Genomic DNA, 27816 nt, shown 5'->3' with positions numbered 1-27816 from the left:
TGAGTTTGTTTTTCTGGAGTGAGGAAGGCCCTTTGTAAGGTTGTATTTAAGAGGGCTCCCAAGAATACCAGTTGTTGAGAAGGGATCAAATGTGACTTTTTTGTGTTCACTGAGAATCCCAGTAGGAGGAGAAGACGTTGAACAAAGTCCAGATGTTGAAGCAGAAGATCTTTGCTGTCTGCCTGAATAAGGCAGTCGTCCAAATAGGGGTAAATCTGGATCCCCTGAAGTCTGCAGTAAGCCACTACTGGTGCCAGGCACTTGGTAAAGACTCTGGGCGCAGTAGATAAACCAAAGGGCAGTACAGAGAATTGAAAGTGCCTCAAACCTGCCTTGAACCTGAGGAATTTCCTGCGTTCTTGCCTGATGGGAATATGTAAATAGGCTTCCTTTAAGTCCAATGTCACCATCCAGGCGTCCTGAGAGAGCATTGGAATTAGTTGCTGCAGAGTAAGCATCTTGAATTTTGGAATTTCCAAAAAGGTGTTTAACACAGAAAAGTCCAGAATAGGTCTCCATGAGTTTTGTTTTCTGGGAACCAGAAACAGTCTTGAATAAAAACCTTTTCCCATCTCCGAGAGTGGAACAGGTTCTATGGCTCTCATGGCCAGAAGAGCATCCACTTGAGTTAAGGCCTCTGACCATTGATGTTTTGGCAGATCTGGCCAACCGTGAGCCCTTGGCAAAGTGTGAAAGTGGAATTTGTAACCTTTTAAAATCACGTCCAATACCATCTGTCCTGGGTAATATGAGCCCAATTTCTGTAAAAAAGAGAGACTTTTCCTCCGAGAGGGGCATCCAGGTGAAGAGGTCCTGAAGCCCAACCGAGAGAGTCATTGAGCTTGCTTTCTTTGAGATTGGGATCTGTCTTCTCCCCTTCTAGGTGAAGAAGCAGTCCATTGTCTAGATCTGTAAGAGGCCTGACCTTGACCACGACCTCTGGAGCGCCTATATCTTCCCCTTTGAGGCCTGTCAGACGTGGGAAAGGACCAATTTTTAGAGGGCCAATTCCTGGAAAATCTAGGAGGCTGAACTTGCAAGAAATCTTTTACAGTCTGCATAGACTTTGCCTTTTCTTCCATCTTTTAATAACTTCCTCAGCCTTGGATCCAAAAGAACATCATGTTGAACAGGGGCATCTAATAACTTAGCCTTAACCTGTTCAGGTAAACTTTGTTCACGAAGCCAGGCATGTCTCCTAATAACAGTACCAGAGGCAGCAGCCCTGCAAGAAGCATCCAAAGCATCAAAACCACAATGTAAGCTATGCTTGTTCACTTGTTCAGTAGCATGCAAAACATCCTGAAGTTCCTTATCCTCTGCACAAGCAGGAAGGGAAGCAAGCTTTTGCTTTAGAACAGACAAAAGAAATTGCTGATACTTAAACATATGAAACTGGCAATTTAAAGCCCTTACAGACAGGGTAGCAGAAGTATATACCTTTTTCCCCACCTGTCTAAAGCACGAGAATCCTTCTCAGAGGGAATAGGATTTTTAGAAGTAGCAACCTTAGCAGCCTTAGAGCCCTGAGAAATAGTCTCAGGATCCGCAGAAGGGTTTTTAAATAAAAATAAATGAGAGTCAGGAACCCTATAAAATCTATCAGGCTTAGAAGGAGCAGGAGGCATGGAATCAGGATTCAAATTAGCCTCAGAAAAAGCATCATCTACAATGTCCAAAACAGGAGGGATAGCTAAAGGCCTATGCTGAGGAAGAAGAAGAAATTCCCTAAGCCTCTTCTTGGAAGCAGAATACTCCTGTCCTTCCCAATGAAAATGTTCCCTCATCTCATGCAAAGTTTCCCCATAAGAGAAATCCTCAGGCGGAGAGGCCGAGGGTAAAGAGTCCTCAGCATCCGAATCCTCATAAGAAGGAAAGGAATAGTCCTGATCTGAGGAAGAAACAGAAGATACAGAAGCCTGGTCAGAGGAATCCAGAGTAACATCCTGTCGAGGCCTTTTCTCAGGAGGGGGGTGAGAACCCCTAATCATTGTAAGCAAATCCTTAATAATTGCTTTTGTGTCTTGGGAGTGGATTCAGAAGCAGCTTGAGCAGGAACTTTAGACTTAACAGGAGTCTTTGTCTTTGCCTTTGAAATAGTGATGTGAGTAGACCTGAAAACCCCCTCAGAAGCCGGTACCTGCACAGCGGTTCCGGACCAATCTGAAGGAGCGACGTCCGAAGGTCCTGCAGCAGTTAAAATAGTGGGCCTTGATGGCTCCCCATGGGAGTCCGTATCGGCCATCGGTTCAGAAGTGGCGGACGACAGGGGCTGCAAAAGCGCCTCACTGACGACAGCCGAACCGGAAGCTGGCTCCAGCTGCAACGAGTCCTGTTTGGACCTCGGAGGCCTGTCTTTGTCTTTGCGCTTCTTTTGAACTCCGGTAGTGTCCGGCGACATTCTATAATTGAAGCGTCTGCCAAAATAATTTAAAGCCCAATCGTACCTGCGCTTGATAGTACGAGAGTTGAACCTGGCACAGAACCGACAACAAGAAACGTCGTGGTCAGGGCCTAAGCAAGGTAGACAGTAAGAGTGGAAATCTTTATGAGGTATTTGTTTCCCACACGCTATACAATTATTAACTTTTTCTGACATCGGAGGAACAAGAAAAAGATTCCCCAACGGGGTACTTAGCTTTGAGAAGAGAAGTAAGAACTTTGGATCAACAACAACCAAATACGCTGTTCGAAAATCGCCAACCAACGACTTGTGAGCTGCTTTCCACCGCACGGCAAGAAAGACTGGAGAAGATGGCGTCGGCTGAGGGCTATGTACCAAAGCGTACTGACGTCAGGGTACTAGCTTGTACAGCCGAAGCCGGACCCAGACTTTGGGATTCTGGCCGACCTCGGGCTGCCTGCCGGCAGGAGCACCCTACAGTTATGACTGCAACAGTGAAACACGAAGAACATCTAGAAAATAATGCAGACTTAGTGTTACTATATATGTAAATTGTGTCTCTTAAAATTTTGTAGGTTAGACTATATTTATAATTTTCTCTCACAACTTTGCATATATTTGTGTGTCATATATTTTTAAATTTGTGAATGTATGATTGGTTAGTTTGAATTTAATGGAGTATAAAAGGAAATGACCTCATCTGATCAGTAAGGTCTGATGAAGCAAATTTATTTGTGAAAGCGCTTACCATTTGTACAATAAACTCGGTGGATTTCATACAAACTGTGACTCCTGCTCTTCAGCTTGCTTGTTTGTTCGCATTTTTGACTTGCTTTGATGGCTCCTGTGTTTGAAGTTTATATATATATATATATATATATATATATATATATATATATATATATATATATATACACACACACACACACAAAAATGTGTGGGTGTGTATAGAGAAACACATACACTAGATATCTGAAAGCCCATACTACCTAGAAGTATGACTCAAGAGCAGTAGGTTACCATTAACAGAGAGGTACTAGTTTAAATGTCAAACTGCTACCAGAGTTTAAATTACTCACTTATTCAAGATGATATTTGGATGATGTAATCAGCTTATTTCAAAAACAGAAAAAAGGAAAGGTTTATATGACTTATGCCTGCACAGTGGAAATGAACCAAATGCTAGCATCACAGAATTTCATTCATTAACTGCACTACTGGTGGTAGTCATGAGTTGTGCAGTGTTGCTCATGAAGTGTGTGAGCAAAGCTTCTTTTCTTTGATTATTCAGGTGACTTTCCTTGAAAATGCGTCACTCCCTTGAAGGTATCTCCCTTCCTAGTACCTAGTCTATAAAACAGCTAAAACACAGTCCGTCATTTGGAACATTTAAAGTTGTGGACACAAAATTCATTATGACCATCCTATAAGCAGGCATTGCACTGTTAATGGTCAGACAAGTGCATAAAACTCTTACTCAAATTAACTTTCAGATTTATCTTCAAGCGAATATTGCTAATGCCACATACCCGCCTTACCACTGCTGAATGTCTGTTTGTGGCTGGTACAACTGCTGGAGGAAAACTCTGTCCAAGGCTTCCTACTCCTCCACTGTGAGCTGTGACTGCAGCAACTGCTGCTCCCAACAGGTTTTGTACATCTCCATGGCTACTGGACATGCCTGGTGTCTGCCCTCTAACATGGCGGCTCAAAACATGAATTGCTTCCTCCAACCTGTCATCTACCTTGTTTTGCTAAAATAATAATAAAAAAAAAAATAATAAAATTACATAGTTACAGTTAAAATATTACAGACAAACAAAAAAACAATTGAGTAAGCTTTTGAGAAAAAGTACCCTTTCAAATTACTAAGTCATTCAACTGGCTGCTAATGAAGTGTGCATTCATTTTTGAATGGACAGAAAAGTACAGTTGTGAACATTTACCATACATGTAGATGTTCCAGTGTATTCACTGTTGTAGTCCTCACACTTGGGTTATTTGCCTGCAGGTAGCCCTCAGTCGGCCCGAATACCAGAGTCTTAGTATTTCTGCGTCAGATGCTGTCACTTCTTCCATGACGTCAGGTCGTCAAGGGTATAAAAACAGGCATCAGATGACATTACACCAGTTTTTCTTGCCCCAAATGTCAGGAGCCCCCAAATAGGGAGCTAGTATATGGTAACCACCACCAGTAAAAAGTAAATACCAATACCATTAGGTATAGCCACAGAGAGGAGAGATAGAAAGATAGAGAAAATCAGGGGCTGGAGGGAGGGAAACCAGGACTGCAACAGTGAATACACGCCAACATCTACATTTATGGTAAGTGTACACAACTGTGCTATGTTCTTCGAGTTTCACTGTTGCATTTATCACACTTGGGTTGATTCTCAAAGCTGAGGAAGGGTGGAGGCAGTCAAGAAGAGTTAGGGCTGGCTAGTAGGCCCTGCAAGACTGCTGTAGCAAATCCTGCCCTGGATTTGGAAAAGATAGGCAAGTGGTAATGCTTGGTGAAGGCGTGTACAGAACTCCAGATTGCAGCTTCCAGAATGTCTCTGGTAGGGACCCCCCTGAGAAATGCTGTACAGGTAGAAGTAGCCCTAGTGGAATGTGTTCTGACCCCTGAGTGGTTGGTTTTCCATGGTGCTTGTAGCAGAAATGAATGCAGTGTGCTATCCATTTGGAAACGGTTTGTTTAGAAATAGCCTTGCAATCTGCCCCTGTTGCAAAGCTGATGAGTAGCTGGTCAGATTTTCTGAAAGGCTTAGTCCTATCAAGGTAGAACCTGAGCTGTCTGTGCACGTCCAAAGAGTACAGGATCCTTTCCCCTTTATTCTGAGGGTTAGGGAAGAAGGTTGGCAAATGGATGGATTAGTTTAGCGCCACACTGGACACCACCTTAGGCATAAAGGATGGGTTAGTCCTGAGGGAAACCCTGTCAGCATGGAATATAATAAAGGGTTCCACAGCCATCAGTGCCTGTAGCTCAGACACTCTTTTAGCTGAAGTGATAGCTAGAAACAAGGCTGTTTTCCAAGAGAGGAATTTTAAGTCTGCTGAGGCAGCAGGTTCAAAAGGGGGAAGCATGAGCTTTTCCAGTACAAAGTTAAGGTCCCAAGCTGGGGTGGGTGCTCTTCCTTGGGGGCCCTTAAGTTGTTTGCTCCTCTAAGGAACTGCTTGATGAGAGGGTGAGAAAATAGAGGTGGCTCAGTATTGTAATGAGCGAAATGGCAGAGGCATGAATCTTAATGGAGAAGGATAGGTCTCTGTGGAGTAGCTCTGCTACGTAATCCAGGATTAGAGGTAAGGAGGGCACTTGATGTATCCTTTCCTTTAGACTGAATCCAAGAACAATATCTTTTCCACTTTTCTGCATAGGATTTTCTAGTACTAGGCCTTCTGGCTTCAAGAATGATGTCCAGCATCTGTTTACTTAGGGTTACTGGTGGAGTATTCAAGGAATAAGCCAGGCTGCAAGATTTAGGGTTTGCAATTGCGGATACAAAATCTGTCCCTCCTGCTGTGACATCATAGTAGGGGTCTGTTGTCACCGTTGTCAGGCTACGAAGGAGTGGGTACCATGCTATGGGCCATCAGAATTGTCCTTGGCCTGTCTTCTTTTATGTTGAGTAGTACTCCTGAGAGAAGGGGCAGAGGGGGAAAGGCATAGATTGAGAGGTTCTCATTGAAAGCATAGGCATCCACCTTCCGGGCCCTGCTGTGAGGGTTCCTGGTGCAGAATTTGCTTAACTGGTGGTTGTTGAAGGAGGCAAAGAGATCCACCTCTGGGGTCCCCCACCTCTGGATCAGAAGGTTGAAGGTGCTGGGCTCCAATTTCCACTTGTGTGGGTCTAGAAGATTTCTGCACAAGTCAGCCAGTGAATTTTGTTTGCCTGTCAGGAACTGAGCTTGTAGATGAACTTGGTTGTCAAAAGCTGTGATCCACAGAGTCATGCTAACCCGCAGAGTGGGTAAGAATGGGTTCCCCGCTGCTTCTTTATGTACCACATAACTGTGGTGCTGTTTTTATCAGTAGTTATCCTGGAAGGATTAAGTATCTGAAAGCTGTCAAGAGCTTTCTGTACAGCTAGCATCTCCTTTAGGTCGATGTGCAGGAGAATTTGGCTTGGGCTCCAGTGGCGCTGAATACATTTGCCAACCATGTGGACCCACCCCCATGCATAGTCTGATGTGTCTGTGGTTAGGGTTTTGACAGTGTGGAGTAGAGTAAAATGCAGTCCCTTGTAGTGGTTTGCATGCTTCTGCCCACCAAAGGAACTCTGCCCTCTGACAAGGTATGATAGGAATGACTGTTTCCAGGTCCTGAGAATGTTGGTACCAAAGAATTTTTAAGTACCAATGAAGTTTCCTCATATGCAGTCTTGCATATGAAATTAGCAGACTACATGAGGCCATGAACCCTAGGGCTTGCAGTATTTTTCTTGCAGTTAGCTGGGTTCTGGTGGCCATTTGCTTGAAGTAGTCGGTCAGATAGACCTGTTTTTCTGAAGTGAGGAAATGCCATCTGGGAAGTTGTGTCCAAGCTTGCTCCCAGGAACACAATATTTTGACTGGGTACCAGTTGTGATTTCATTTTATTGATGGTGTAACCCAATGACGTGAGAAGGCTTTTTACAAATGCCAGGTGCTGAAGCAGCAATTCCTGGCTGTCCGCCTGAATCAGGCAGTCGTCGAAGTACGGGTAAATTTGGATATTTCTCTGCCTGCAGTATGCAATAGCTGGAGCCAGGCATTTTGTGAATACCCTGGGCATAGTAGATAAGCCAAAGTGAAGTGCCGAGAATTAGAAGTTATGTACCTACCATAACGTTCCATGTTAGTTGTCGTCTCTCGCCTTCTTTCTTGCTGGATGGGTTCGGAGCCGATCCTCGGCTCCGACTCTGCACTTGCTTTAGCTTGAGAACTCCTTTTACCAGCTCGAGGCAACCCTATATCCCATGATGCAAGGCGGAACTACCTCAGATCTCGTTTGGTAGCTAACCTACCCTGCTAAAGACTATCCTAACATAATTAGGAACACAAGTTCCTAATAGAAGTCCTCATATGAAGGCTCAGGAGGAAAACAACCTAATAGGAACTCTTCAAGATCTGTCCAGGCCAGGGGGAAGGAGGGAGGGCCAAGAAAGAAGGCGAGAAGACAACTAACATGGAACGTTATGGTAGGTACATAACTTCTAAATGTTAAGTTCTCAATCTCGCCTTCATTCTTGCTGGATGGGACCGCGTCCCTAGCACCTGTATCCCGGGTGGCTCAATGGAACAGACTCTTGAGAACTGTGGAACCAAAACTGGCCCTATCTCTGGTGGCCAAGTCCAACTTGTAATGAGAGACAAAGGTATGAGGCGTGGCCCAAGTAGCTGCTGCACAAATGGTATCAATGGGTAGTCTATCCTGAAAGGCTGCAGAAGTGGATAGACTCCTGGTTGAGTGTGCTTTTGGTTTAGAAGATAGCTGTTTGCCTCTGAGAGAGTACACATAGGAAATGGTGGAAGTCAACCATCTGGATAAGGTCACTTTAGAAACTGGAAGACCTATCCTGTTTTCTGCATAGGAGACAAATAATTGGTCCGATTTTCTGAATTGTTTAGTTCTATGCAAATAGTACCTGAGCTGACGATGGACATCCAAAAATGCAGTTTCTGTTCAGCTCTGTCGGAATAGTTTGGGAAAAAGACTGGTAGATCTATAGATTGGTTAATATTGGTTTGAGACACGACTTTGGGGAGAAAGGAAGGGTTCGTTCTTAATGATACCCTGTCCTTATGAAAAAACAAATAAGGGGAACGAATGCAGAGAGCTTGAATCTTGGAAACCCTTCTTGCAGAAGTGACAGCCAGTAAAAATATAGTTTTCCAGGTCAATAACTTCAAAGAACATGAAGCAGACGGTTCGAAGGGATGTAGTATCAAGGATGCCAACATTAAGTTTAGATCCCATTGCGGAGGAGGATGCTTTATAGGTGGTTTTAGGAGAAAAACTCCTCTCAGAAAGGCCTTGCATAATCTATGAGACATAATGTTATTGTCATGCAAGCCAACATGATACTTGGAAATAGCAGCCAGTTGTACTTTGTCTGTAGATGATGAGGATCCTGAATGAAAAACCTCCGCCAGGAAATCTAAAACAGAATGTACAGGAGCAGTAAAGGGATCACTTTTTCTGGAATTTGCCCAAATAGAAAAACGTCGCCACTTGCTAGCATAAACAGTCCTAGTGGACGACTTCAAAGAAGACACTAAAATGTCTCTGACTGAGTCAGAAATCATCGGTAGCCTGGCTAGGGAAGGAAGTGGAGCAACCAAGCAGTGAGGTTGAGAGAATGAATGGCCCGGTGCTGCTGACCCGACTGGTGGATCAAGAGATCCGGAACTGGGTCCAGATGCCAGGGCTGCACCAGAAGGTGACGATGCAGAGGCGGAAACCAAATTTGTCGAGGCCAATATGGGGCAATGAGGATCAACTTGGCCCTCAAAGCGGTGGCTTTCTGAATGACTTCTGGAATCAAGGGAAAGGGAGGAAAAGCATAGAAGTCCCGGGCCAATCCTGGGTTAGAGAGTCTCTCAGGGTTGGCCTGGAAGGGAAAAAGAGTGAAAAATCGGGCACTTGTTGTTTTGAGGAGTAGCAAAAAGATCGCAACAAGGAGTGCCCCACTTCAGAAATATCTGATCCACTACAGATTGATTGAGAGACCACTCGTGAGGCATCAGAATGGATCTGCTCAGCCTGTCCGCCAATAGGTTGGACCTGCCGGGGATGTGCGTTGCTATCAGAAACCACTGAGAGGAGATCGCCCATTGCCAAAGTCTGAGAGCTTCTCGACATAACGGATAGGACCTGGTCCCGCCCTGTTTGTTGATGTACCAGACCACGGACATGTTGTCCGTTTGTACTGCAATAGTCCCGTGGGAAGAAAGTCGTTGAGGGCTTGCAACGTTAAAAGCACTGCTCTCATCTCCAGGACATTTATGTGCAGATGGTATTCTATGGGTTGCCACGTCCCGTGGACCATCCTGCCCTGATAATGCCCCCCCCACCCGATCAGAGAGGCATCCATAGTGACTGTGGCAACTGGAGGAGGGGGAATAAAGGGTCGGCCCTGATGAAGAAGAGGGGAAGATATCCACCAGTTCAGATGAGCTCTGCGACTGTGTGACTAAGATTTCGTGCCTCATCGGGAGACTGTGGTACGACCACTGCGTGAATAGCATCCACTGCAGAAGACGCATGTGGAAGCGAGCCAGTGGTAGAAGAACAATGGCCGCAGCCATAAGACCTAGAACCTTCAGTATAAATCTGGCTTTGATCTTGTTGCTCTGCAATAGAATCCGAGCAATTTTTGGATGTCCAGAATTCTTTGATCTGTTAGTTTGGCTAACATTTTGACGGTGTTTAATTCTGCGCCTATAAAGGTGATAGATTGGCAAGGCAGCAGAGAAGATTTTTCAAAATTTACTGAAATTCCCAAACTCCTGCAAAGCTGTAGAGTATAGTCTCTGGACTGAAGAAGCTGACACTTGGTGGTGGCGGAGAGGAGCCAGTCGTCCAAGTAGGGAAACACCTGGAATCCTTGACGTCTCAGATGAGCTGTGACCACTGCCATGCATTTGGTAAACACTCTGGGGGCTGAAGTGAGGCCAAAGGGCAGTGCTATGAATTGGTAATGACTGGTCCCTAGCCGAAAACGGAGAAACCTTCTGGAGCGTCTGTGAATCTTTATGTGATAGTACTCATCCTGAAGGTCTATAGAGCACATCCAGTTGTCCTTGCCCAGAAAGGGCAGAATGGACTGAAGCGTGACCATCCGGAATCTTGCCTTCTTGACAAATCTGTTTGGAGACCAATATTAGACCTGAGCAATCTAATCTCCCGTCCTTTTGGGGACCAAAAAGAATCTCAAGTAGACGCCGGATCCTACCTGGTCTGCCGGCACAGTCTGGACGGCTCTTTTTTCTAGGAGCTTTGAAACCTCCTGTTCTGCCAAATCCCTTTGACCGGGTGAGATGTCTGGAAGAGATTGTAGAGGTACGGGAAACCTTTCGAAGGGGATTTTGTAACCCTCGGATATGATCGACTGTACCCACATCTCTTGTGATAGGGATTGCCAGGCTACTGGGTACAGTGAAATCCTTCCCCCGACTGCCTCCAAGGGTGGACAGTCGGGCAACACCTCAGGGATGCTGAAAGGGTTTCTCAGGAAGAGACTCCCTGTTGCCCTGGTTCTGAGGACCCCCCCCTGCCTCTAGGGCGTCTATTATTGTTACCCCTCTGCCTCTGGGGTAAACTGACCACGCGTCCGGTGTAGCTCCTTGGGCTTTACGGAACCACATCTTCCCCCCCTTCTGACCCTTGGGATATGGTCTAGAAGGAGTGGAAAATTGGACTCCAACGGCAGAAAGAGTTTTACCGTCCTGCTCACACCTGGTCAAGGTATCCTTCACCTGAGGTCCGAACAAAGCCGAACCATAAGGTGCAATATAAGTGAAGGACGCCTTAAAGGGGTCCATAAAATTACAAAGCCGCATCCAGGCTTGGCATCTAAGAGCAACTCCTGTGCCTGCAGCCCTGCTCGCTCCATCGGCCGCATAGGATATGAGCCGCATGGAGGAGTTAGATATGGAATTCAGGATTGCAAGCTGCGAGGCAATCTTTTCTTGAGCCCCAGCAGCAGAAGGATCCTGGACTACTTCACCCAGTTCCTTGAGAATATCTCGTTGAAGCCTGGTGAAGTGACAAAGGTAGTTCAGCGAACGCATAGCAAAGGTCGCTGAAGAAAACATCCGCTTTCCATACCTGTCCATGGTCCTAGAATCCTTGTTAGGAGGATGGACAGGTACTGAAGGATCCGCCAGTTCCTTCTTAGTGGCCGCCACCACCATAGCACCCACAGAGACACCCTTGGAAAGGAACTGTTTGTCCGTAGGGGCCGTGATGAATTTGGATGGTCTCCTGGGGACAGGTTCCACAGAATCTGGAGCGCACGCCTTCCGAGCCACTACCTGCATAAGTGGGGTGAAAGGCGGAGACACCCAGGAGGTGGAGGGTCGGGAACCAAAAGCCTCCAGGTATACCGACTCATCCTCGGAGGGATCAATGGAGGGCCAATTCCCCTCTGTTTGAGGAGCTCAAGGATGTCTGAAAAGGAGACATCCTCAGAGGGGATCGTGGGAACCCTCCGACTCATCTAAGTCGGTATCCGATGTAGTAGACTCGGGGGAGTCTGTGTGTTTCCTCTTACACGTCCTCTTCAGAGGGGGTTCACCTGCTGGATCAGGAGAAACTTCGGAAGAGGAGGAAATTCCCAATGGGGAAACCTGGGGCGATGGATCCCTGGGCCTGAGAGCAAGAGGCGTCTGCAGGCACTGATGAGGGAGGAGCTAGAGGGATGGATCGTTGACCAGGCTCAGAGGCCAGGACACTCCTCATCACCTCAAAGGCTCCCCTCCCCGGGAGGCCGGAATATCCCGCTCGAGGAAACAGGAATTCCGGCTCCACTGAGAGGAAGGCTCGAGGCCGATGTCGGCGCCGAGCTTACCAAAGCCGAAGCCCCGAGAGGGAGAGCGGGGTCGGACAAGGGTCCGATGCCACTAGCCCCCTCGGAGCCGACAATGGAAACCCGACGACCGGATCCCTCCAAGGAAGGCCTCAAGGAGGAGATCGGAGCCGAGGACGACGGAGCCGAAGGATGTATCGGCTCCAGCACCAAAACAGTCGCTGTCCCGAGAAGCTCCGGCTCCGAACTCTGGTGTGGAGTCGGAGGAGGAAGTTCAAGGGGTGAGGCTATAGCCGAAGTCTGTTGAGACGGGCTATGGAGCATTTGGGCCAGTGCCTGTGACTTCAACAGCCTGCTTACCACCCTCTCTAAGTCGTGGTCAGACAGCCTGGAAGATCTCGAAGATCGGCTCCGATGGCTCCGCTCCGACAAAAGAGGAGACCCCGGAGCCGAGTGGATACTCAGTAACGAAGGGGACCGAGATCTCTTTCGGGACGAAGCCAAGGAGCCGAAGTCCCCTGAACTCCAGATGGAGCCGAAGGTTTCTCGGCTCCGATGCTGGATAAGGTGTCGGCTCCAGCCGGAGCCGACAAGGCCACAGTAGACAAGGTATCGGAACCAGCCGGTACCGAACCCACTACTTCTATGGTAGATACATCGGTTCCAGCCGGAGCCGATCTCGGCTCCGACGGAGCCGGAGCCACCGGAGGAGGCTTGGATACTGAAGCCTGAGCCTTCGGTGGCTTAGAAGGTTTCCCAGACCCTGCTTTAGAGGGAGAACCTTCTGGCTTAAGTAAGCCACGGAGGATAAGCTTATTCCTCCTTTCCTGCAGGACTCTCTGGCTAAAAGAGTGACACAAAGCACAGGAGTCCTGCAGGTGCAAAGGCCGCAGGCAATAAACACAAGAAGTGTGACCGTCTGTCAGAGACATTTTCTGACAGCACGAGTCACACTTCTTGAAGCCTGAGACCTTGCCTTCCCTAGACATATCCTAGGAGGAAGTAACACACACAAACCCCAACAAACACACAAAATTAATCCCCTAACACACAACACACAGGAAGGGATTAACCAATGGGGTTTTAGGCCTAACTAAAACTTTACACTAAAGGTTATAGAAAGGTTATAAAAGTTTGAAAAACAAGGGAATAGGGTGGGCTGTAACTCACTACAGGCTATAATATGAATACAAGGGGAAAATAAAACCCTAACTAAGCTTTTCTCTTTTAACAAGAAAATCACTTACCTCAGCTGGCAAAGGAGACCTCTTTCGCTAAGCGGCAAACGAGATCTGAGGTAGTTCCGCCTTGCATCATGTGATATAGGGTTGCCTCGAGCTGGTAAAAGGAGTTCTCAAGCTAAAGCAAGTGCCGAGTCGGAGCCGAGGATCGGCTCCGAACCCATCCAGCAAGAATGAAGGCGAGATTGACAACTTAACATCTGATAATACATAGATCCCTCCTCTGAAACATAGATATTTCCTGCATGACTCCCTGATGGGGATGTGCAGATAAGCTTCTTTTAAGTCTAGGGTGACTAACCAGGCATCCTTGGCTAGCATAGGGAGAAGCTGTTGCAGGGTAAGCATCTTGAATTTTGGGACCACCAGGAGGGCGTTGAGAATTGAAAGATCCAGGATTGGGTGCCAAGAGTCCTCATTCCTGGGTATCAGGAATAGTCTGGAGTAGAAACCCTGACCCCTTTGTTCTACTGGAACTGGCTGAATAGCTCTGATGTTTAGCAGGGAAAGAACTTGGTTTTGAGCCTCTGCCCACTGGTATGGAGGAAGGTCTGGAAACCCACTTGGGGATGGCAATGAATGGAAATAAAATTTGTACCCCCTGGGATACAATATTGAGGACCCATTGGTCCTGAGTGATGGACATCCAGTTTTTTGCATGAACGGCAAGTTTTCCTCCTAGGGGCACAAGCAATTGGGCAGGGCTGAGAAGTAGAGTGAAGAAGTCATTATGAACTTTTTCCAAAGGGAGGTGGCTTACCACTGACCGTTTTAGGTGTGGGAGCACTCCATTGCTTTGATCTCTGCATATCCTGAGACTGTAGTCTGGGTGGTCTGTTTCCCCTGGGTATTGCTTGGGAAGGCCTAGAAGGGGCTGAAAAGGACCAGTGTTTTGAAGGGCAATGCCTACTGAATCGTTGTGGTTGCACTTGTAAGAATTCTTTTAACAGTTTGCATAGATTTAGCTTTTCTTCCATCTTTTTAAGAATTTCTGCTTTGGTGCCAAACAAAACGTCCTTATTTAAAGGAGCGTCTAGTAATTTGGATTGGACATGATCTGGCAAGGTCTGCTCCTGGCTAAGTATACTATCTCAGTACAGAGCCAGTGACAGCTGCCCTGCAAGATGCTTCTAGGGCATCAAAACCACACTGCAAAGTATGCTTTCTAACTTGGTTTGCAGAATGCATAAGCTCTTGCAAATCTTTAGTTTCTGCACAATCTTGAACCATTACCATTTTTTATTTAATGAGTTCCATAATATGTTGCTGGTACTTCAGCATGTGAAACTGGCAATTCAATGCCCTGGATAACAAGAGTTGCACAGGTATATAACTTCTTACCCCATCTGTCTAAAGCTCTGGAATCCCTGTCCAAAGGGGTAAGATTTTTGGCAGTAGTAGCCTTAATACCTTTTAGGTCCCTGGGAAATGATCTCTGGATCAGCAGTAGGATTCTTGAAAAGAAACTTGTGGGAATCAGGTACTCGGTAGTACCTGTCAGGTTTCCTAGCAGCCTGAGGTAAGGTGTCTGGAGTAAGACTGGATTCCATGAAAACATCATCTACAACATCCAGGACAAGGGAAATAGCTAAAGGCCTGTGCTGAGGTAGCTCTAAAAATTCTCCAAGTCTCTTTTTGGACTGAGGATAGTCTTGACATTCCCAATGAAAATGCTCTCAAAGTATGCAAGGTTTCACCAAAAGAAAAATCCTCTGGAGGGGAGGCAGAGGGAATGGAATCCTCTGCATCTGACTCCTCATAGACTGATAAGGGCATGTCCTGATAATCTGAAAGGTCAGAGTCATCGGACTCCTGGTCTGTAGAATCTGAAGGCAAATGAATTCTTTGCCTCTTAGCAGGGGAAGGCTGGCATCCCCTAATTAGCGTTATAAAGTCTTCAGCCATTCTAAGCATTTGTTTTGGTGGCATGGGAGCCTGAGCATGCGCTTTGGTCTGTTTTCTAGGTGTAGTGCATACTCTGTGGCTAAAAAACTCTGTAGTTTTGGCTAAAAAGAAGTCATCGGTTTGATTTGAACATCGGTAGGTCAGAAAACACCCTCAGAAGCCAGTGCCTGCACAGTGGCTCTGGACCCACCCAAGGCAGAGATATCCACTGATTCCATAGTCGAAGAAGCATCTCGCGGCATACCAGACTCCGAATGGGTTTCAGCAGAGGCCTGCGAATCCAGAGAAGCAGGCATCAGTGGCTGCAAAGACACCTCACTGAATACCGGTGGACTGGCGACTAGGTTAATGGAAGTGTCGTCGGCCGTTTTGGACCTATGCAGTCCGTCTTTAACATTACATTTTTTTGGAAGATCGGTAGTAGGATGGCTTACAGAAGCATTTCAGAATACAGAGATCGAGAGTAAAAGAATTTAGCAACAAAAATAGCCCGACGACAAATGGTTCAGGTGTTAAAACAAGGAACAAAACAGACAGCAAAGGACGTCATGGTGCGGACGTAAACAGGTGACGCAATAAGAATGAAAATCTCTGTGAGGTATTTGCTTTCCACAGGTAAGGCAATTGTTAACTTTTTCTGACATCGGTTAGAGCAAGAAAAATGGATCCCCAATGGGGTACTTAGCTTTAGAAGACTTCAGGATTATGAACTGGAAAAACAAAAATTTCAGGTAGCGACCAACTGGCACTTGCAAAATGCTTCTGTTTCGGGCTCCTCCTCAGCAAGAAAGACTGATGTAATGGCGTCGGCTGCCTGTTTTTATATCCCTGACGACCTGACGTCATGGAAGAGGAGACAGCATCCAACGCAGAAATACTAACACTCTGGTATTCAGGCCGACTGAGGGCTACCTGCAGGCAGATAACCCAAGTGTGATGACTACAACAGTGAAACACGAAGAACATCTCCAAAAGCAATAAAGTGCCATTGTTTTAACCCAAAAGTTAATAACTTAGAAAAGTACACCCTACAATGTTATTAGCTTTATCCCAGAGTTAACTTTACCTCCCATTATCACCTATATGTTGTTCATGTTTAGCCTTCATGACCTTTCATTTTTTTTTTAACCCATTTTCCTACCACATATTATGAATTTTCCCAATCAAACCTCAAAATACTTCCAATAATATCAGACCAGTGCCCCATGTTAGTAAGGACATCATAGTTGAAGGCTTTCCATCTCGAACTCTCCCACACTAACTTTGTTGTGTGCGCTAGACAGTACACATTCTGAACATTTTACAGTTCGTTGCCAGCCATGATTTTACATCAGGAGACTGCCTTGCTGAAGACAATAAAAGTTAAACTGATACAATTTTATCAATGTGTTAATTGTTGGACAAATCTTGCCAAGAAAAACAGGGATGACATACTGCAATGTTAACTATGACCTGTCTGACGGCTCCAATACCTTTACCCACTTGGCCCATTCACTCTGTTGAGGGAGGGAGACAGTCAGGCTAGGCTAGAGTCCCACAACCCACTTGTCCCTGCCTGGGTGACTGATCACCCACTTGCTTCTCCACATTTAGAGATAGGAAGTAGGGAGTGAGCTAGCTTCCTAGTCCGATGGAGTGGCCTACTCCTCACTTCCATGGAGATTCCTCTTCCCACTGCAGCTCTCTCAAGCTCCACTGCGCTTCCTGCTTTAGGAAGCTTGGCTCTGCATGCTAACTTCCACAGCCACTGCACTAGCATAAAGGTAGTATATGCTCAGCAGGCCTGTGCTCCACTAGTGTTAACACCTACTTTTCCTTCTCAGTGTCATCCCAGTAACAAGCCATACCCAACCCCCCTCCCAGACTGGTGAACTGGTAACAGCGACCATATCTCTAATCCTCCACACCCAACTCTTCCAGCTTTCAAATAGCTAACTGAATTCTGATGTCTAGGAACAGCATTTTAATTTTGTCTGCCCATACCAAGCTGTAGATTAAAACTGAGTTTCCATACCTTACCTGACATGATTTTACATTACTAGAGTTTTTATTACTAGTAAATTGAGGTCACTACACAACACAAAGAAAAAGTAAAAAATTGTCATACTCTGTTTTAGATGAATCGTTAGTAGCCATCATTTAATAAATAAAAGAGGAAACAATAGAATGACAGAAATGTACCCAGCTTAAAAAAAAACACACAAAAACTTAACATGAAAAATTTTAGAACTGAAGAGTGCATGAAGTGCTGCAATGTGAGGGTAGGAAGATTATTATTGGTCATACAAGGCTACTGCAGTACACTGCCAAGTCAGATATCTAAGGGATAGCATAAGTCTCTGTCAGCTGTTGAAGGACTACGAATCGGTAGCCTAAAAAAACCCTGTTATTTGGCTAGTTTACTAGGAGAAGCTTTAAAATTAACTGCAAATATGATAGTAGAAAAAGAAGTTATGTACTCACCATAATGTTCCAAGTTGGTAGTCCATCTCACCCTTCATTTTTACATATGGGTTCGGAGCCAATCCTTGGCTCAGACTCGGCTGATTTACAAGCTTGAAGGCTTCTGGTTGGCTCGTGGCTAAGCAGGTATGCCATAGTGCACCAGTACAAACCCCAGATCTTGTTTGCTGCACACTAGAAGAAAAAAACATAAGACGAACCAATACTAAAGGGTCTCCAACCAAAGATAAGCAAATTATTATTATCTCCAGATCTTCCAGGATGGGGGCAGGAGGGCGGGTTGGTAAAAATGAAGGGTGAGATGGACTACCAACATGGAACATTACGGTGAGTACATAACTTCTTTATGTTCTGTAGTCCAATCTCACCTTCATTTTTACATATGGGACAGCGTCCCTTGCGCCTTATTCTTGGGTGGCTCACTGGAAAATACTCCTAAGCACCATTGAGCCAAAGGATGCGCTACCCCTGGAAGCCAAATCCAATTTGTAATGTGTAACAAAAGAGAGGGGTGGCCCACATAGCTGCTGCACAAATATCAAGTGGGACCCTGGCTTGAAAAGTTGCAGAGGCAGACAGCGACCTGGTAGAATGAACTGTGATCCTGCAGAGTAAAGGTCTGCCCTCCGAACTGTAGATAAAGGCTATGCAACTGGAAATACAGTTAGATAGTATCACTTTAGAAACTGGTAAGCCCAATCTGCGAGTTAGAAAAGGAAATGAACAGTTGATCTGATTTCCTAAATTCCTTGGTCCGCTGTAAATAAAAACGTAACTGTCTATGAACGTCCAGCTGATGAAAATGGTATTCAGCTGCATTACAGTAATTAGGGAAGAAAACTGGGAGTTCTATGGATTGATTTAAGGTAGCAGGGGAACAAACTTTGGGGACAAAGGAGGGATTAGTATGCAGTGACACCCTTTGTGAAAGATCAAATAAGGTGGCTTAACAGACAAGGCTTGTAGCTCTGATACCGGTCTAGCTGACGTAATAGCTACCAAAAACAAAGTCTTCCCAGACAAAAATTTCAATGAAGACAAGCGTGAAGGTTCAAACGGTGGAGAAGTCAGTTTGGACAACACAAAATTTAAATCCCAAGAAGCCACAGGTTCTTGCAGCGGTGGGTTCAACAGAGTGGCTCCTTTCAAAAAGGTCTTGCATAGCTTATGAGACATTAAATTGGTATCCGGAAACCCTAAGTGAAAATGAGCAATTGCCGTATATTGTACTCTTGATAGTGGCAGTGGCAGATCCTTGCTGGAAAAGCTCTGAGAGAAATTCCAAAACAGGGATAAAAATCAGTGTAGGGATCTACATTCATTTTCTGTGCCCAAATAAAAAATCTTTTCCGTTTACTGCCATAGAGCCTCCTAGTCGAAGGTTTATGGTAGGACATAAGAATATGTGATACTGAGGATGATACATCATGAAGTCTGACTAGAGATGGAACTGGACCAGCTACGCTGTCAATTTTAGGGTGTGGATTGAGGGATGTAACGAACCTGACATGTGAGTCAGCAGATCTGGAGCTGGGTCCAGGATCCAAGGATCGTCCAAAAGAGGCTTGAGGAAGGGGAACCAGACCTGACGAGGCCACTAAGGAGCAATGAGGATCACAACTTGCTTCCCAGCCGACTGGCTTTCTGAATTACTTTGGAAATTACAGGAAATGGAGGAAAGGCATACAGAAGTCCCATGGGCAAATAGTGAGCCAGAGCATCTCTGGGTGTCTTCCCCGGAGAGGGAATGAGGGAAAAATAGCTGCTGCATTTGGCATTGACTGGACTGGCAAAAAGGTCGTAGCAAGGCTGTCCCCATTTTTGGAAAACCTGTTCCGCTGTTTCCCGTTTCAGAGACCACTCATGAGGCAGTAGAATCACCCGACTGAGCTTGTCGGCTATCATGTCTGTCGTCCCTGGAATGTGTGTTGCAAACAGAAAGCACTGGGAAGAAATTGCCCAGTCCCAAACTCGCATGGCCTCTCGACAGAGTGGGTAAGATCTGGTAATGCCCCGTTTGTTGATATACCAAACTACCGACATGCTGTCTGATTGTATCGCAATAGTCCTGAGGAAGAAGGTCTTGAAGTGCTTGCAATGCCAGGAGCACCACCCTCATCTCCAGAACACTGACATGTAGGTGAGCCTCGTGTTCTTGCCATGTGCCTTGGACAGTCCTGCCGAGATAATACCCCCCTACCCAATCTGGGAAGCATCCGTGGTCACAGTGGCAACAGGTTGGGCAGGAACAAAGGGTGCGTCCGTGGTTAACTGGTTGGGAGCTATCCACCAAAAGAAGGTCCTTCTTGTATGATTCCGTCAGCAGCATAGGATGACTCAGAGGGAGATATTGGAAGGACCATTGGGAAGACAGAAGCCACTGGAGAATTCTCATGTGCAACCTGGCTAATGGTACTAATAGAATAGTGGAAGGCATAGTCCCGAGGAGCTGAAGAACCCACTTTGCTTTGACCTTCCGCAACGGGAGAAAATGTTGAATTTGAGAGATTAAGTTTTGTGCCCTTTCGGCGGGGAGACTGTCATGTTCACTGTGTCTACCTCTGCGCCTATAAAAATCACAGATTGAGAGGGCAATAATGCAGATTTTTCCCAATTTATGGAGATCCCTAACTGAGCACAAAGTTGAATAGTGGCGTCCCTGTTTTGGAGGAGTAGATGCCTGGTGGGGCGGTCAGGAGCCAGTCGTCCAAATACGGAAACACCTGGAATCCCCGACGTCTCAGGTGAGTTGTCACTACTGCCATGCATTTGGTAAACACCCTGGGAGCTGTGGTGAGACCAAAGGGCAGAGCACGAAACTGATAGTGACTGGCTCCCAGCCGGAAGCGTAGATGGCTCTTGGATGCCTTGTTCACTTTTATATGGTAGTAGGCGTCTTGGAGATCTAGAGAGCACATCCAATAGTCTTTCCCTAACAATGGGAGTATCGACTGCAGTGTTACCATCCAAAACTTGTCCTTGACGGATTTGTTTAATCTGTCGAGGTCCAATATTGGCCTCCAATCTCCAGTTCATTTTGGTACTAAAATGAACCTGGAGTAAGTTCCGGATCTTATCTGGTCTGCTTGGACAGACTGGATGACTCTTTAAAAGCAACTTGTTGATCTCCACAGTTGCCTGATCCTTGTGATTGGATGGTACATCTGGGATCTTCTTGGGAACAAACGGTGGAAGGGAAAAGGGTATGATATAGCCTCTGGTAACAACTTTTTGTACCCACTTGTCTTGAGTGATATTTAGCCAGGCTTCTGGATACAAAGAAATGTGACCCCTACCGATCCCAGAGAAATGCAGTTGGGCCCCACATCAGGAGTGCTGATAAGGCCGTCCCCGAAAGGAATCACAGCCCTGTTGGTATTGCAGACCACCCCTGCCTCTAGGGTGATGTCTCCCATTTCCTCTTCCTCCTCTGCCTCTGAAGGAGGGTTCACCCTGTGTGTCCGAAAAGGCCCTCTGGGACTTTTTGAACCACATTTGGGGTATGGTCGAGAGGGAACAGTAAACCATACTCCCATGGCAGAAAGAGTCTTTCCTTCTTGCTCACAACGAGTGAGTGTATCCTTCACCTTAGAACCAAACAATGAGGAACCATCAAATGGGGCATTGGTGAAAGTAGACTTGAATGATTCCGCAAAATTACACAAGCGCATCCAGGAGTGACGCCTCAGGTCAACTCCTGAACCCGCTGCTCTACTCGCTCCATAAGCTGCATAGGATATAAGCCGCATTGAGGAGTTAACTATAGAATTTAAGGTGGACAACTGACCAGAAATCTTGTCAAGGACTCCCTTAGTAAACACACCTTGTATAGAATCTCCTAACTACTTGAGATTATCCCTCTGCAATCTCGTGAAATGAGTGAGATAGTTCAACGATCGAAGGGTAAATGCCGCTGAACTAAAGATACGCTTCTCTAATCTGTCCATCTGTTGAGAATCCTTGTTTGGACCGCTACCAACATGGCATCTACAGAAACGCCCTTAGACAAAACACCAGGAGTGGCAGACAAACTTATTAGGTCTCCTGGGGAATGGCTCCACGGCGTCAGGAGTATCCCACACCTTTCGACTAACTAGATCCATCAGTTCTTCAAAAGGTGGAGACACCCAAGAGGCAGAAGGTTGAAACCCGAAAGCCTTCGGGTACACCGACTTTTCAGAAGGATTGACAGTGGGCCAGTCGCACCTCTGCTTAAGGATCTCCAGGATGTCCACAAAGGAGACATCATCAGAGGACGACTTGGGGGACACTTCAGACTCCTCGAGGTCAGTGTCCGATGTCAAAGACTCATCCTGGGAGTCAACATACTTCCTTACATAACCACTTCCGGGGAGGCTCTCGAAAGGACACTCCGGGGAGGCCTCGGAAGAGTGGGGGCCACCAGCCGATGGCTCCTGAGCGTCTCTGCTGTCTCTGCAGAGAGTAGGGGCTGGGATCGAAGTGGGTGATCTCGGGGGGAGAGTGCTGGTACCACTGGTAAGAGCTGGAGAATGAGACAGCATGCTTCCTCATCATCTCAAACGCCGACCTCTCCGGCTCCGAAGACCTCCTCCGCTCCGAAGAGACAAGGGTTGACGTCGGAGCCAGAGCCGTCGGCTCTGAGGTGGATGCAGGGTCCGAGCTCACCCTGGCCAATGCACTGAGAGGAAGGCTCTGAACCGAAGATAGATTCCAACCCTCCCTGTCAGCACCGACAGGAGAGCTTAAGACCCTGGACACGACGGACAGCACCGAGTATATCGGAGCCAAACCCAGCTCTAAAAGCAGCGACAAAGGGAGCTGGAACCGATAGTTCCTCTGGTGGCACAAAGCACTCTGGCTCCGAAGGCCCAACATGACTCGGAGGAGGAATAGCAGACAAGGGCAAAGCTGGATCGAGTGGCTCCGGAGCCAACTGGGTCACAGCCAACAATAATTTTGGTAAAGCAGATGACTTAGAGTCTCAACACTACCCTCTCCACATCATTTTCCGAAAGGCTCCTGGAAGACCTGGAAGACATAGCAGGGGATCTTGACCTAGGGGGCACTGGACACTTCAGTAACATGGAAACCGGTAGGGAATCGACAGACCGGCTCAGAGTAGCAGATTCAACTGCTGATTCAATCGGTTCAGAGGTCAGCTCTGAAACACTTGGAACCGACTCAGACACCATAAGGGTGCTCTCTCCTTTGGCTCCGAAGGCTGTGGAGTCGAGGAGGCAGATTTTGACTGTTTAGGAGACTGACACCAGCCGTTGCTGGAGAAGGCCTTTTTGAAGATTTAGATTTGCCAGACTTGGAGGAAGCCGAAGAACTGGATAGAGCTTCCTCAAAAGATGGTTTTAGTAGACATAAGCTTGTTCTTTCTCTCCTGTAACACCCTAGGAGAGAAAGCATGGCAGAACAAGCAAGATTCCCTCAAGTGGATGGTCCCTAAACAGTAGACACAGCTACTGTGGCCATCCATTAAAGACATCTTTTGGGAGCATTTCATGCACTTCTTAAAACCCAAAGGTGTATGCTCCTTACTCTCCTTAGACATTACACACACACACAACACCCAGGAAAGGAAGAAGGGGAGTGGACTAGGTCCTCAACTAAAACGGGCCTAGCCCTATAGAAGGAAATACGAAGAGGACTAGGTACTATAAATTTAACAGGCCTAGCACGGTGGACAGAAAGATAGGTCTTCTAATTTAAACAAACCAGAAAAGAGAAAAACTCACGCACACAGAAGCTGAATGACTATTTAGTAAAACTTTAATAATAACTATCGTATTAGGGAGGGAAACTCCAACCCTAAGTAATTAACAAGCGGATCCCCGCCAAAAATACAATCACTGAAGAAACTAAGCTGACTGTCAAGGAGACCCGATAACGGTCAGAAATAACAGGAGCCCCTGTTAACTATCAGCGGAAAACGATCAAAAACTAACACTCTACCTGAGAGAAAAAACAATGCGCATTGGTGCCTACAAGGAACTCTAAAACTGGCACACAGGATACCAGACTAACAAGTTTAAACTAAGATTGCACCAAAAGGGCAAACACAACTGCCTAGGATAATAGCAACCCTAACACAATATACACTCTAATACTATATATGTAAATAGAAATAATTTGAAACATAGCCAGAGCCAAGAGAAGCACGACCGAACTCGTCGACGCATCAAACGAGATATGGGGTTTGTAGTGGTGCACTATGGAATACATGCTTAGCCACGAACCAACCAGAAGTCTTCGAGCTTGTAAATCGGCTGAGTCTAAGCAGAGGATCGGCTCCGAACCCATATGTAAAAATGAAGGCGAGACTGGACTACAACACAACATGCTTAATTATTACCTTCATGGAAAACAATTAGGGGAAAATAAACAGGTTTCAGGGGACGTGTAAGATGCCTGTGTTTCACAATACTATTTTACATAAACTGGGGTGGACTTTGGGACATTCTGCATCACTATGTGCAGCACAACTCTTACAAACACAAATTAAAATCCATTTTGAGACAATATGAAAAGTTGTAAAATAAGATTACTACAGTACAGCTAGCTCTACAACTGCCATTTTCTATACCACATATTAAAATCACATAGTAAGGCTTTATTAATTTGAATTCTGGTAGCTTCCAAAAAGCTGTTAGTAGAAAATGGAAATCAAAATCTGATCCAACTGAACTTGAAGTAGTGAATATTTTAACAGAGATAAAGAACAGAAACTGGGATACCTAAAAAAGGGTAAGAGCAAATGATACATATATTAGAAATTGTGGGAATAAAACATGAATAATGTTTTTGAGGAGGAATGAGGTTTAACAGAAGGCAGGAAATGAACTACTTATGTAATGTTTAAATTATTATAATATACAATATCCAAGATGTATAATGTTTGTAAACGTGAACTTACTATGGTTTGATTACTTTTATAAGAAATGTAAGTTTACTGTGTCACAAGTGATAATTAAAGGTTTTAAAAAATGTTAAAATCCAATAAGAAGACTACAGATGAGTCTGATGCATAAATGTAGCACATGGCAACTCCTAACCGGGAAAAGCCGAAAGAAGATGATGATCAAGCTATAATGAAAAAAATATATTTTGAGTATTAAGGTGGAGTTTTCCTTAAACTCAGATTCTACCCAGCTCAATATGAATGACTACTCTCAGCACAATCAATATATTCTCTTTTATTCATTGACAGGTTTCTTCTGCTATGGTTTGCAGATTTAGTTTTTCAAGACTCCACCCTTCCCCTTCCAAGTTCAGTAAAATATACAGCATTCTGTTATGTGGTTGTAAATGGCTTGCTCTTCCCTCATAATGCACTTTTCTACACTTGACGTTTGCAAACTGAGTGATAGTGTGCTCATGTTTCTGAAGAGAGACTCTTGTGCTAACTGCATCTGACCTGGAAACTGCATCTGGGCCTGCAAAAAGAATGTTAAGCAGCTATAAATGCTGTACAGTTCTATAGGGGTGTGTGGTTTCTTCAGCTACAAGACTCCTTTAAGGAGCCATCTAAGCAGCAAAAAGTACAGTTGTTTAAGAACTTAAATGCAGATGTTCAAGTACCTTCTCTGTTGCAGTGACCACTTTGGGGATTTTTCTGCCATGCACAAGCCCAAAGCAGGCCTGAAACCCAGAGTATTTCCCTTCTCCCAGGCCCAGCAGACATCCTCCCCTTTACTGTCCGAACATCAGGGTACAAAACGTCAGCAGTCTGTGACATTTCTTTGATTTTTACTGCCCCTAACTCAGTCCTACTCTCTGCAGGGTAGCCAGTAGCAAGACAGTACAGTTGTGTACACTTACCATAAATGTAGATGTTAGAGTGTATTCACTGTTGCAGTCATTACATTTGGGTTATCTGCTTGCAGGTAGCCCTCAGTCAGCCTGATTAACAAAGTCTTGGGTCCTGCGTCGGTTGCTGTCCCTTCTTCCATAACGTCAGATCGTCAGGGGTATAAAACATGCAGCCGATGCCATTACATCAGTTTTTCTTGCCCCAGATGTCAGGTGCCCCCCTAATGGTAAGCAATTAAACATAAAAGCACAAAGACATACCTCCAACAAAAAAGCAAATACACCAAAAAGGCTTTTAAGCATAGTAAAGGAAAGTACAGGTATAGCCAAAAGAAATTAGGGGGCTGGAGGGAGGGTAACCAGGATTGCAACAGTGAATACACTCGAACATCTACATTTATGGTAAGTGTACACAGAGTACTGTTGTGTACCTACCATAAATGTAGATGTTGAGTGTATTCACTGTTGCAGTCATTACTCTTGGGTTATCCTGCTGGCAGGCTACCCGCAGTTGGCCTGAATTCCAAAGCCCTGGTCCGGCGTCGGTTGCTGTCGCCTCTTATCTGACATCAGTGCGCCAGTGTATAAAAGATGCAGCCGACTCCATTTTCTTCAGTCTTTCTTGCCGCGCAGTGCCCGAAGCAGAAGCAGTTCGCAAGTGCCGGTCGGCTGACTCGTCAGTGTTTCACTGCTGCAGTGATTACATTTGGGTAGATTCCCAAAGCTATGGTTGGGAGGAGGAATTTAGACAGCATTAGGGCCAGCTATAAGGCCCTGCAAGACAGCAGTGGCAAAGCCAGCTCTGGATTTAAAGAAAATTGGCAAATGATAATGCTTGGTGAAAGTATGTACAGAACTCCAGGTAGCAGCTTTTAGGATGTCCCTGGTAGGGACGCCTCTGAGAAAGGCTGTAGAGGTAGATGCAGCACTGGGGGAGTGAGGTCTGACGCCTTGTGGGACAGGTTTTCCATGCTGCTTATAGCAAACATGAATGCAATGGCTTATCCATTTAGAAATGGTTTGCTGTGAAATAGCCTTCCCCTCTGCCCCTGCAGCAAATGCCACCAGCAGTTCAGATTTCCTTTGAGGTTTAGTCCTGTCCAAGTAGAACCTAAGTTTGTCTGTGCACATCTAAGGAATGCAGTATCTGTTCCCCTTTATTCTGTGGATTGGGAAAGAAGGTTGGCAAATGAATGGACTGATTAAGAGCCACACTGGATATCACCTTGGGCATGAAGGATGGATTGGTTCTGAGGGACACCCTGTCCGCATGAAAGATGATGAAAGGCTCCACTGCCATAAGGGCCTGTAATTCAGATAACGTCTAGCTGAAGTGATTGATAAAAGGAAAGCTGTTTTCCAAGAAATAAATTTTAAGTCTGCAGTAACAGCTGGCTCGAAAGGAGGTAGAGTGATTTTCTCCAAGACAAAGTTAAAGTCCCAGGCTGGGGTTGGTGCTCTCCTGGGTGGTCTCAAATTTTTGGACCCGCTGAGGAACTGCTTGAGCAGTGGATGACAGAAGAGGAGAGGTTCTGTGTTATAAAGAGCTGAAATGGCTGAGGTGTGGATTTTAATGGTGGAAAAAGACAGGCCCTTGTGAAGCATCTCAGTTAAGTATTGTAAAATCTGAGGTAAACTGGGCACTGCTGTGCTCATCCCTTGAGACTGGTTCCAGGCACAGAATCTTTTCCATTTTTCAGCATTAAGACTTTTTAGTACTAGGCCTCCTTGCCTCTAAAATGATATTCATCACAGGTTTGCTGAGGGATGGTAAACGAGAAATTAAATAATTAGCCAGGCTACAAGGTTCAGAGTTGGAAGCAGAGGGTGCAGAATCTGGTTCACCTGCTGAGACAGCAGGGAAGGAGTCAGAGGCAGGTGCCATGGACATAACCGTGACACACTGCGCAGGAGTGGGGTACCAGTGTTGGCGCGGCCAATCTGGAGCAATCAAAATCATTCTTGGTTTGTCCTGTTTGATTTTTAGTAGTACTTTGGAGAGCAGAGGCAGAGGGGGGGAAGGCAAAGACTGATAGGTTTTTCCAGCTGAAGGACAGAGCATCCGCTTTCCTTCCAGCTGAAGGACAGAGCATCCGCTTTCCAGGCTTGTTTGTGGGGAGTCCAATTGTAGTTCTGGGGAGAGGCAAACAGGTCTATATCTGGGCTCCCCCATTTGCTTGTCAACATGTTGAAAATCCTTGGTTCCAGTTTCCACTCATGTGGGTCCATGAGCTTTCTGCTTAGTCCGTCTGCCAGTGTGTTTAATTTTCCTGGCAGGAACTGAGCTTTTAGGTGCACTTGGTAGCTCAAGGCTGTGTTCCACAATGCCATGGCTAGTCTGCAGAGGGGGGTAAGAATGTGTACCCCCTGCTTGTTTATGTACCACATAACAGTGGTGTTGTCCATCTTTACCATTAGTTGCCCTGGAAAAATGTGGTCCTTGAAGGATGTCAGAGTATTCTGTACAGCTAACATTTCTTTTTGATTG

The 27816-nt window shown here is 45.8% G+C and overlaps 1 protein-coding gene across 1 annotated transcript in view; it reads right to left on the bottom strand.

Annotated features, from left to right (window-relative positions):
• The window catches only part of TCF3 (transcription factor 3), a 2378933-nt gene that overhangs the window by 887361 nt on the left and 1463756 nt on the right, over window positions 1-27816 (bottom strand). Inside the window, exon 14 of the mRNA XM_044054828.1 lies at window positions 3934-4158. Coding sequence (XP_043910763.1) covers window positions 3934-4158 — 225 coding nt within the window. The remainder of the gene's footprint in view (window positions 1-3933; window positions 4159-27816) is intronic.

This window comes from Protopterus annectens, chromosome 13.part0 (assembly GCF_019279795.1).
Source record: "Protopterus annectens isolate FY-2018-M chromosome 13.part0, PAN1.0, whole genome shotgun sequence".
In the NCBI taxonomy this organism is placed as follows: Eukaryota; Metazoa; Chordata; order Ceratodontiformes; family Protopteridae; genus Protopterus; species Protopterus annectens.
The sequence above is the reverse complement of the archived record's forward strand: the minus strand, read 5'-3'. Positions and strand labels throughout refer to the sequence as shown.